General features: G+C 42.4%; 1 protein-coding gene across 1 annotated transcript; it reads left to right on the top strand.

The window, feature by feature from the left end:
• The first annotated feature begins 675 nt into the window (after positions 1-675).
• Positions 676-10,849, top strand: ALDH5A1 (aldehyde dehydrogenase 5 family member A1). Its single transcript, XM_066323794.1, has 10 exons — positions 676-1,002; positions 1,130-1,213; positions 2,129-2,299; positions 2,429-2,545; positions 2,979-3,122; positions 4,004-4,147; positions 5,469-5,627; positions 6,927-7,096; positions 7,847-7,905; positions 8,058-10,849. Exons 1-10 carry the CDS (start codon positions 706-708, stop codon positions 8,261-8,263), a joined length of 1,551 nt encoding a protein of 516 aa, XP_066179891.1. The 5' UTR covers positions 676-705; the 3' UTR covers positions 8,264-10,849.
• The last annotated feature ends 766 nt before the right edge of the window (positions 10,850-11,615 follow it).

Below are 11,615 nucleotides of genomic sequence, written 5' to 3'. Positions count from 1 at the left end.
CCTGCGGCCCCCGGGCTCCCGCGGGCCAGCGCTCCTGCAGTAAAGCTCAAGTTAGCCTGGGGGAGAGGAGACTGAGAGCCGTGAGACCCCATCACAGTCCGCAACTTCCTCACGAAGGGACGAGGAGGGGCAGATACTGATCTGCTCTGTGGTGATCAGTGACAGAACCCGAAGGAATGGCATGAGGCCGCGGCAGGAGCGGTTTGGGTTGGGTATTAGCGAAAGGTTGTCACGCAGAGGGTGGCTGCGCACCGCTGGGTGGGTGGGAACAGGCTCCCCAAGGAAGCGGTCAGACCACCAAGCCTGACAGAGTTCAAGAAGCATTTGGACAACGCCCTCAGACACACGGTGTGACACTTGTCGGGTGCTGCGCGGGCTAGGAGCTGGACTTGGATGATCCCGGCGGGTTCCTTCCAACACAGGGTATTCTGTGACTCTAAGCCTGTGAAGCTGGGGTCTCGATGCGGCGCAGGAAACGAGGCTCCGGGAAGCTGAACCCTCCTCCCGTCCCGGCCCACCCACCCCGGGGCTCCCCGGGTCCGCTCCCACCCCTGCCCGGGCACCCCGGTGTCCCTGGCCGGCTGCCCCCCCCGCCGTGCCCCGGCGAGGCGCCGCTTGTGGCCCGGCCCCCCGGCTGCTCCTCCTCCGGGGCGGTGCGGGCGGGCCGTGCGGGGCTGTGCCGGGCCCCGACGCCGAAGCGCGGCCATGGCCACCCTCCTGCCGCGGGGCGCCGCCGCCGCCCGCCGCCGCCTCCTGCTGCGGCCCGCTCCGCTCGCCCCGGGGCGGGCGAGGGCCGCCAGCCAGGCCCTGTCGGCCGCCCTGGTGCGCCGGGCCGGCCTGGTGGGCGGCCGATGGGTGGAGACGGCCGCCGCTTTCCCCGTGCAGGACCCGGCCAGCGGCGAGGAGCTGGGCCGGGTGTCCGACTGCGGGGCGGCCGAGGCGCGGGCGGCTGTGCGGGCCGCGCACGAAGCCGGCGCCGCCTGGGGCCGCGTCCCCGCCAAGGTGAGCGGCCGCGGGAGGTGGCGGCCGCGGGGCCCGGGGCGGTCCGGTCCGGTCGGGGGGCCCGGGGCCTCGCTTCCCCGACCCTGCGTGCGGCGGCCCCGGCAGCCTTGTCTCTCCCTCCTGCCAGGAGAGGAGCGCGCGCCTCCGCAGATGGTACGAGCTGATGATGGAGAACAAGGAGGAGCTGGCGCGGATCATCACAGCCGAGAACGTGAGTGGGGCGGCGGGGGTGGGCGCGGGCACTCGCTCTGGGAAACCCAACACAGGCCGGGCGAGCAGTGACCCAAGTAAAACTGACAGGCGTCAAGCCTCTCCCTGTGCGCTCACCACTTAGCCAGAGTGTCCTTTTTGATAACTTCGGGCGTATTGTGCACTCACATTGCTCTCTTAGGTCAGTGGGTGACGTTCCAAACATTCCTTCTCCGGACGTACATAGAGTGCATTGGTTTAATGACGGTAGTACCTAATCAGAGGAAACCAGACCCACGTTGGGCTTCATAGCATGCAAAAGCATACATGCACCTAAACCATGGTCCTCATAGCAGAAATGTTTGTGACTGGGAAAAATCATGCAAGTCTTCAAGTTGGATTCACACAATCTGTATCACTGAATAGTCTGGGAGCTCACAAGCTGGTACCCTTTTGAACAAAACCTTGAAGATACTTCAGCAGCTCCTTTGTAGTGTGGTGTCACAGTGCTAATGGTCATTCAGTCCACGGGATCAGACCTGGGGATAGTCCAAAGCCATACTCCTGAAACAAATGACCATGGCATAAACTTGTAACTGTTTTGCCATGATTTGCGTCTTTCTTCAGAGTGATAATAGCAGCTAACTCTGAGTTTGTAAATAAATGCATACTATATTTGCTATTTTTCTTCCTTGTCCTGGGCAGATATGAATCCAGGCACAGAATACAAATTATTGACTATACAATCATGGTATATTGAAGCCACACAACTATTTCTGCTGCAATCATATAATCATTGTTGGAGATCGCAGTGTATGACAGAGAGAAAGGATCATAAAGTACTCAGAAAAGAAGAGAAATTCCAAAATTACTTGAATTTGTTTATATTACTTCCGTTTGCTGCTTACAATGTATCTTCAATCTGATTCAATCAAAGGGGAAGCCTCTGAAAGAAGCACAGGGTGAAATCGTGTATTCAGCCTCGTTTCTGGAGTGGTTTGCGGAGGAGGCTCGACGGATTTATGGTGATGTTATTCCAGCATCTGCAAAAGACAGAAGAGTCCTGGTGCTGAAGCAGCCAGTAGGAGTGGCAGCCATTATAACCCCAGTAAGCATAGCTGAACTCTTCTGAGTCACATCGAGGTTTTCAGCCCCCAGTTCAAAATGTCACGTATGTCTGCAGAAACAGGAGGCTAAATTTTCCCAGCTTTGATTGTACTATTTTCTCTTTTCCTAGTGGAATTTTCCCAGTGCTATGATCACCAGGAAGGTTGGTGCAGCTCTGGCAGCTGGCTGTACAGTGGTGGTGAAACCCGCAGAGGACACACCTTTATCAGCCTTAGCTCTTGGGGAGGTGAGCTTTCAGTGCTAAGCTTTACCTCAGCAATGGACTACTGATACTGGGGGTCACATGGGCTTGGAAGGTAGCTCTGGCCAGCTTCATATGTGAAGAAAGGACAAACTGACTTGTTGCAGGTGTTTTAGTTTAGTGAGAATCTTTGCAAATTGTATCTAATGTGGTCTAGAGCCTCAAAACGGATTGGGCCATTTTGATACTTAAAATATCCTTAAATCTTTAATTTGGTTCTTTTAAACACACAGACAGCCTTAACCAGAGCAAAGAGTCTCTCTCAAGTACCTGTGGCACCTGTTCCTGGTTGTGCTGGCCCCTTTTGGCTTCTATTGACTTACAGACTGTTTTCTTCAAAACCATGAACAATCATTAAGTAACTATTCCTCTTACAAAATGCACTAATAACGTAGTTTCTGTTTTTCTTTTGTTGCAGCTTGCAAACCAGGCTGGAATCCCAGCAGGAGTGTATAATGTTGTCCCTTGTTCCAGACAACAGACAGCAGCTGTAGGGGAAGTTCTATGCACTGATCCATTGGTATCTAAAATATCTTTTACTGGCTCTACAGCAACAGGAAAGGTACATACATGGACAGAATACCCTTGAAGATTATTACTGTGGTTATACTAGAAAGGTAGGGGGAAAGTGTGTGCCTTTTTACAGAGCCTTCTTTTCTGGGTACTGTACACAGATTGTCCAAATAATTGTGTACCTCTTGAGATACTGCTTATATGTTTTAGCAGCAGTACTTCACAGAAGGATGCCTGTCTGCAATTCTTGATAACTGCTTGTTATTAAACTGTAATGTGAACAGTTCTGTACAAGGTATTCTTGGTTTATATCGTAAGGTGACAACATACTAATAAGAACACTGAAACTGAGTTTCAAAGGTGCCGTTCAAGAATGGCTTCAGCAGTTGAGAGAAAGTATTAGAGGAGTGAGGGCCTGGAATCTCTGCTATTGACCTTAGTCAATAAGCAGTCTTGTCACCATCTCTAAGTGAATCACTAAAGCTGCACAATATGACAGTATGACAAAATGACAGAGTTCTCTTGGATAGCTGTATGCAGAATGAAGAAAATGTCTGGTATCAAGGCAAATCATGATACCAAATTCTGTCAGATCTTGGAAAACTTTTGTAAGGGTAGTCAAGATTCTATTATCAAAAAAGAATAGAACAAACAAACAAGCAAAAAAGGTTGACAGTATTTGTGTCAAAAAGCATGACCTGACTTGAAGTTGATCAGAATCTTCCTCTGCATTAGTCCTTGGCCAGAATTTCATCTTTAAGGATTTTAATGGATGAAATTTCTTTTTGTCATAGAAGATGGCGTAGCATTGTAGAGAAGATGCAGATTATTTCCTTGCCAGAATTAATTTTTCACTGCCTTGCATCCATGATTCCACTGTTCACGTCTGTTAGAGGTACAGGGGGTGTGTGTCTCTTCTGTTGCCCGCAGATCTTGCTGAAACACGCAGCTGGCACTGTGAAGAGAGTTTCCATGGAGCTTGGGGGACACGCTCCTTTTATTGTGTTTGACAGTGCTGATGTGGACCGGGCTGTGGCAGGAGCCCTCGCTTCCAAGTATAGAAACTCAGGACAGGTGAGAATTTTTGTCCACGTTTGTAGACAATGAAGAGCTCTACATAAAGTTTAAGCTGTAAATAAGCTATTTTATGTAACAGGAGAGCATAGAACCCTTCATTGTGAAGAGAAAGGTGCTGCACTCATACATGGCTCTGGACACTAAAGCCAGTTACCAGCAAGTCTAAATACCAACACTGAAATCCCATGTATTTTCATAACATACATGGCAGTCAGTAGCATCACTATTAGAGTAGATGATGTCCTCTAGGACCCCTTGCAAGAGCTTGAGAAGTGATAAGGCATTTTTTCATATGTTTTGTTAACATTAAATGCACTGGAGAACTAGAGCTGTGAATGACACCATCTTACTTCAGTCTGTTAAGACACTCACAGATAGTTTTTTCTACAATGAGTAGGTTTAAAAAATTGGTAGATAATATTCAGGAGTGTTTTGCTTCAGATGTATTTTATTTAGAGTAGAAAATATTTTAAAGACATCATTTTCCAGAACAGTCAGCTGAGAAGGGCTGTGTGGAGACTGTTCTAGCCTTACAAGTACATGTGAACATGAAGGTGATGAACTTCAGCTTTTAAGAAGCACCAAATTTTCAGTGGCTCTGGGAGGTCATTTGATAGGGAAAACTTTGCTTGAGTAACATAAGAAGACATGACTAATCTAGGGAAGAAAGAAAGGAAGGAAACAAAAGTGGACAAGGACAGCTAAGGGATCAGACCCAGACTGGATAAGATCTATCATAAAAGGCACCTCTGCTGCTGTAGAGAAAAATAAGTAGGTGTTAATTTTCACATACTGTAGCAATCAAAATAGAATGCAGTCAGAGCAAAGGGGTAGCACAAATAAATAGACCATTGAAAGCACTTAGAAACAACTTTCAGGAAGAAAGCAAACTCAAACTCAGATAATAAAGGAGTTAGATAAAAGACCCCAGATCACCAAGTATGATTTGAGGTTTTGCTGCTCAGTCCAGCATTCTGCAGTCTAATTAGAAGGTATTTTGTGCAGCTTCTGGACGTTGGTCGATCCATGTATCTGACTCCATAAAACTCCCAAAAAAATTCCCCAGTGCTAAGTAAGCAACTTAGTAGCATGGTATATTTCACACACCCACTGACAGCTAGTTGAAGTTGTAATTCTAAAGTGAAATGGGTGATGAAAGAAATGGCATAGCTAGGTAACAGCTTAGGATGAGGGAGGATAGGCAGGGGACATCACTGTAGTAATCTAATTCTGTGGCATGAAGGCCAGAATGAATTATTGGATGGATTAAATGCAATATAAACTAATGGGGGTTTGTCTTAATCTTGTTTGTTTTCAGACTTGTGTTTGCACAAACCGTTTCCTGGTGCAAAAGGGAATTCATGATGAATTTGTGGAAAAGTTTGCTAAAGCTATAGAGAAAGAACTACATGTTGGAAATGGATTTGATGCAAAAACTACTCAAGGACCACTAATAAATGAAAAAGCAGTGGAGAAGGTATAAGCAAATTAGTTCATTTTTAACATCCTAATTTTCTTTTTATGATCCTTAAAGTAACTTTACATTTATGTTTCACATTTTTCCCCTTGTTTTATTAGAACATATTTGCAGTGTGGCTGCAAGTGTGTTCTGTCCCCCAAGTCCATGTCCATATAGACAAGCAGATGTGGACAGTTCATATATCATCCTGCTGTTTCCATTAAGAGAAAGAGAGGCCTCCTTTAGGAGAAACTGATTCCTCCTGATTACTTCCTAGCTCTTCTCAAGTCTGTTCACTGAAACTGGATACACTGTGAGAGCTGTACAGTGATCCTGCAGTTCTGAAGCACTGTGATTGACAATTTCTTTTGAGGAACACTGTTTCTTTTTGGCAAAAGCTAGGCAGAATAATTTATCTGAGTTAAAAATACCAGAACTCTGGATGTTGTAATCACCTGAAACTTCATGTGCATGGTTTGAGTCTTCTGTTTTGGGTGACCTGCAACTCTAGGAATATTTCTCTTTTTAAAAATCCTAATAAGTTACAAGTTGTATACTATTTCACACTTCCTAAGGTTAAAGATTATCAAGTCAAGATATTACAGCTCAGTTGTATGCAGGCTTGGTTTGAATCCATTATACATGAATGCTGCCAGATTCTCTTTATAAAAGAATGGGAAAATACTCAGTTATTTGGGAGACAGAGGATACGGTCTTTGAATTTCTTTCGTTCATGCCTTCCCTTCTTGCATCACGACAGTGTAGTATGTGTATCAGGTACAATATATACAAATAATCAAACACTGTATATAGTCATTTTCTGTAATATCAAAGGACAGTATGTCCTAGGTGGGGATTTCTACTTGAGTTTTCTTATTACTTTGTTGTCTTTAGATCAACTGTAAATATAGGGGGTAGGTAGAATCACAGATTTAGAAAAATATCTTGGCAGTTCCATCTTGAGAGTTGTTTCTCTTTCCATGGCAGTCATATGCTTCCATTTCTGTAATGCTTGATCACTGATACAAGATCCAGATTTTAGTCCTGCAAAGACTTTTTCTCACATTAGGTGTAGGCTTTTAATTTCTACAGAAAAGTGGGCTAGGGACCACATTCATAATTTATCCCTCTGAAATTATGTCAGACTGAGAGAAACAAGAATCAAAAAGAAATTAGATAATATTGCAAATGATGCTCTGCAAAGTGTAAACCTCTCTTCAAATTTTTTTCTTAAATATTGGGAGAGTATTATTTCTTCATTGTGATACTGCTCATTCTTAAATGCTGACTTTAAGATTTTTGTTATGCATACCTCAGGTGGAGAAACACATTAAGGATGCAGTTTCTCAAGGAGCATCCGTTGTGACTGGAGGGAAGCGACACAGCTTGGGGAAGAATTTCTTTGAGCCAACATTACTTAGTAATGTTACAACAAAAATGCTTTGCACCCAAGAGGAGACATTTGGCCCTTTAGCCCCAGTTATCAGGTAAGATTTTTAATTATACGGATTGAAAGTAACAATTAAAAAACAATGAAAGATTATATTGAATAAACAAGATTTGAAAGACAAAAAAATATTTTTGTGTGATGACACAAGTCTTGTAAAACAAAAATGGGGTACACATGTGGAAACATACTTTGGATATATAGCTCGTTTGTTTCTTTTTCTTGACCTGATTTTAGCATCTCTGCAACTTTTCGAAAATTAAAGTATCTCAATGGTTAAGCAAGGCTAGGTAGCAGCAAAACCTTTATCAGCTTTGTGATCTGTGTTATGAAATAGGAGACAGGACTTTTGAGTTTGTCATGATTTGCTAGTCCTAAGCTTTTCTGACAGAGAATGAGTTGGAGCTGTCTGTTCTCCTTTAAGCCTTCCCTGCTTTTGTGCAGAGCAATTGGATGTGACTGAAGAACATACAGTTAGTTATCTGTGAGTGGAGAGTGCTATGCAGTTCAGGAAATAGGTAGGCTTACCCATGTGAAGTAAATGTCTCTGTACTATCCAGCTGTCTAGGGAGGATAAAGGTAATCTTGACTACTTAACTGCAGTTTAAATTAAGAGAAGAGGTAGACACTTAAGTATTTCAAAATGAAAGTTAAATTAGCTTTTTAATGTACATTTTTGGGAAAAATAAATTGACATTTTAATCCCCATTAAGACAGCTTCTTGCCAGTAAGTCCACAAGACAGCAGGTGAACAGCGGGCCTCATTTTTATTTTTTCTTTCTATTGACAGATTTGAGACTGAAGCAGAAGCTGTTGCTATAGCAAATGCAGCTAATGTGGGTTTAGCAGGTATGCTTCTCTGTCAGATAAGTGTATTTCTGTGGTTTTGTGAGCTGTAGTGTTACGGGTTGATGATTTGGAATGTCATTAAGTCTCTTTTTCAGTCTTCTGCAATTGCTGTTACTGATTTTCACTCTTACATCTTTGTGTCTGCACAACAGGCTATTTCTACTCCCAAGATCCAGCACAGATCTGGAGAGTTGCAGAACAGCTGGAAGTTGGAATGGTTGGTGTTAATGAAGGCATAATCTCATCAGTGGAGTGTCCTTTTGGTGGGGTAAAGGAGTCTGGCTTAGGGCGAGAAGGTTCAAAATATGGCATCGATGAATACTTGGAAATAAAGTATGTCTGCCTTGGGGGGTTATAGAAGGCTTCAAATAGTACAATCCCCACAACCTGGGAAAGAGTGCTGTTGTTTTAATAAGCTTCTTGAGCCAGAAATATGTATGACTGCAACTTCTACCTTCTTTAGAACTAATCAACCCTGTCCTCCGTGTGTATAGAGATAGCTATGGTATTCTGTGCTGCCAAATGTTTTTACATCGTCTTTGTTTATACATCCAGTTTTTCAGCAATGTGATCACAATGTCCATTATTTTTAGTAATGAGTAGGGATGTATATTTTTTGGTTTTGGATTATACCTGTGTAACTGGGAGAACTTTGAGACTTGTGCATAATGAAAACAGATTGTAACCTATTGTAAGGGAAACTAGACCACCATTTTTTACTACCTTTAGTATTTCACTGTGGATAAGGGAGGCTTTGGGATGGCAGTCTCCCATCAGAATTTTGTGTAAATACTCAAACTTTCTAGTGTGGTTACGTGTCCTTCTTTAGAAGCAAGTGTGTGGAGGAGGTTTGGAGGTTTTTTGTTTGTGGGTTTGGGTTTTTTTTTTTAATTGTGGGAAAATCTGCTGCTTATAAAAGGTGAGGAATTGTTTTGAGCTCTATCTAGGCATCCACATAGGCTAACAAACAGCTTTTTCAGCACTGTTAATGCTCACTGCAAGGCTGCTCAAAAACCTGAAGCTGAAGGTTTTTGAGCAAAGAGGTGTATTTTGTGCCTAACAGCTTGCATGTCCAGGATGAAATGTAACCCTTGTTGCCTCTTAGCCCCAGTAGTCCTGGGAACAGGACAGTCCAGGAAAAAGAATTCCTGTCTTCATGAGAAGCAGGAGGAAGATAAGATACTCACAGGAACAACCTGCAGAATTAACTGTGAATAAAGCACAAGTGGTGACATGATGATACAGATAAACTCCCTCCCTTCCACAAAAAGACCATGACTCTCCTTGGGTAGAAGTACAGTCCCTGATGTAAATATTGCTCAGTGTCTAAAGGAACATAATTCACCCCCTTCAAAGAATAGGTGTAGGTATCCATCCCTGTGGGCTTTGTGTCTTGAATTGGATTTTTGATTACACAGGTGAAGGTCCATTAGGGAGGAAGGTTTAAAAAACTTTGAACATGGCTCATTTGTGATCTAATAAAGATTTAAATAGTGGTGGTTAGAGGTGAGGCTTTCATATATCACCTCACTATTCTGTCATCTTCGAAAGATGATGTAAGGCTTCCTTAGTATGAAATAAACAATGTTGTTTAAACATTATTTTAATGGCAGTCAAACAAAGCACTTTGAAAAAGGTGCAGGGTTAATTTGGTGAATAAATCAGCTCAGCAGAAGTTAAGTGGAATGAATTTAGTTTCTTGTGTTTATTATTAAAAATAAATAAAGGAAGGCAATGGAGCCCTTCTTCCTATAAAGTAATGAATGTATCCTGTGAAATGAAATATTTTAAAATATTTTATCACATCAGGCAAAGAGGTACCAGGTAACACAAGACTTGAGGAGGAAAAATAAGCTGGAACCGAGTTTCACAGCCTTTTCTCTAAAGCGCACATAAAGTAGCGTTGACTGCTGCTCCTTATTTTTCAATTTTTTTATGGTTGTATTTGTGTAGCAGTTGAGACCAGGTGGGTCTGGAGCACATTACCTGTCAGTACTGTGTGCATCATGCCAACCAAAGGGCAGTTAAAGGAATTTACTGCCCTTCCATTAATTCCCAATGCACCAAACCCGCCTATTTGTGGTAGTGAGGGCTTAGTACTGTTATTTGTGCTTTTTGTCAAGAACACAAAAAGGATGGCCTCTTTCTACACTAGTTGCAAGAAACTTCTTCTAAGATTACACATTGAGCACACAGGCTGCCTGAATTTGGGGAATACAGTGTTGTGGGAGAAAGTTGTTTGCCAGCCTTGGCTACCAATGTGTTTAGTATTAATTGGAAAAAACAACTAGGTAAAGGAAGGTCATGCCTTGGTTCCCAGCTTCCACAACACAATGATGCAGGCATAGTTACGGGTATTATACACAGGTAGAGTATCTGCCACTGAAATTCAATTATGTCTGCCTATGAACCTCAGTATAAGGTCAAAATTAAAATCATCTTATTAATGGCTGTTTGACAGTGTAGTATTTAATGTGAGTGTTCTTGGGAGAGTGCAGTTGGAGGAGAAATTATTTAACCCTTGCTCTCTTCACTGCAAAGTCACTGATCTGATGCATTGGTACATTTAAAATCTTAATGTCTTTTCTGATAGTAGCACTTCTAATGAGTGTTTACTTTTTTTAGCAAATAATACCTTTTACAATGCCTGATAACAAGCACAAACAATAATTAATGTTTGTAAGAAACTTAAAAAATACCTTTGCGTAGCTTGGATTGTGGTTGGATTCCAGCATAATATCTTCATGTCAGTAAAGTCTACATCAGTTAAGCACAGAATAATCAAAGTTGTCTTCATAGCAAAAGCTGGTATCCTTCAACAAGAGACTTACTTGAATTCTCACACCTCAGTTGTGTTGATTGCACTTGTGATAGTTTAGCAATTTCTGGATGTTAAAACTGTGATTAAAAAGTTTTCAGTTAATAAATAACTTCTGTGAAAGAACCAGATTTTGTGGTTTATTACCCTTTTCAATGCTGATTGACAAATTCACAGCAGCCACATTAAGTTCAGTCTCTCAGATTTGCCCAGATTTTGTTCTGACAGCTTTATCACTGGAAAAGACATCACTTCTTTGTATCCACATGTTCATACAGTGTAAGATTTTGGTACCCTCAATTACAGTCCCTTGACTGTATCTAAATCAAATAGATGAGACTACTTGGGCATAGTAATATGGCATCAGTTATTTTGTATGCCAGTCTTTTATACTGAATCAAACATTTTTACACAAAATAGACCAGCGTCTTCTCCGCTTTTGTAATGTGATTACTTGCATAATTCTTTATTTCATTCATTAAGATTTAAAATAGAGTTTTGGGAGCTCTTTTTTTTCTATTTATTTAATACAGTCTCAAAGCCTGAGAAACTGTCTTTTAACTTCTAACTTGACACAATCATGGCCAATTTCCATTTTACTTTCTTAAGTTACTCTTTAACCAGCTGTTTCACACACACACCCACCCACCCACCCCCACTGCCTCCACTGCCTCCACTGCCTGTATTCCCTGTGTAACAAGCTCTCAAGAAACTGTTCAGGTGTTCTATTAGCTATTAACAACTTAGCTATCTCAAAGTTTTAAGTATGGTGTTCAGAAGCTCTAAGTTACATTTTAGCACTTGTTTAAAGTGTTTCCAGGTCAAAACTTCCTGCTTAGATGCTTCCAAGGAGAGGCATGAGAAGTTGGTGGTTAAGTCACTTCATCAATGA

This window comes from Sylvia atricapilla, chromosome 1 (genome assembly GCF_009819655.1).
Source record: "Sylvia atricapilla isolate bSylAtr1 chromosome 1, bSylAtr1.pri, whole genome shotgun sequence".
In the NCBI taxonomy this organism is placed as follows: Eukaryota; Metazoa; Chordata; class Aves; order Passeriformes; family Sylviidae; genus Sylvia; species Sylvia atricapilla.
Note: the sequence above shows the minus strand (reverse complement) of the source record. Positions and strands in the feature narration are given on the sequence as shown.

Coding starts and splice junctions, on each gene's coding strand:
- ALDH5A1 (XM_066323794.1), top strand. CDS start 706: ATGGCCACCCTCCTGCCGCGGGGCGCCGCCGCCGCCCGCCGCCGCCTC. Junction 5,628..6,926: donor ATGAAAAAGCAGTGGAGAAG/GTATAAGCAAAT, acceptor TGCATACCTCAG/GTGGAGAAACACATTAAGGA. Junction 7,097..7,846: donor CCTTTAGCCCCAGTTATCAG/GTAAGATTTTTA, acceptor TTCTATTGACAG/ATTTGAGACTGAAGCAGAAG.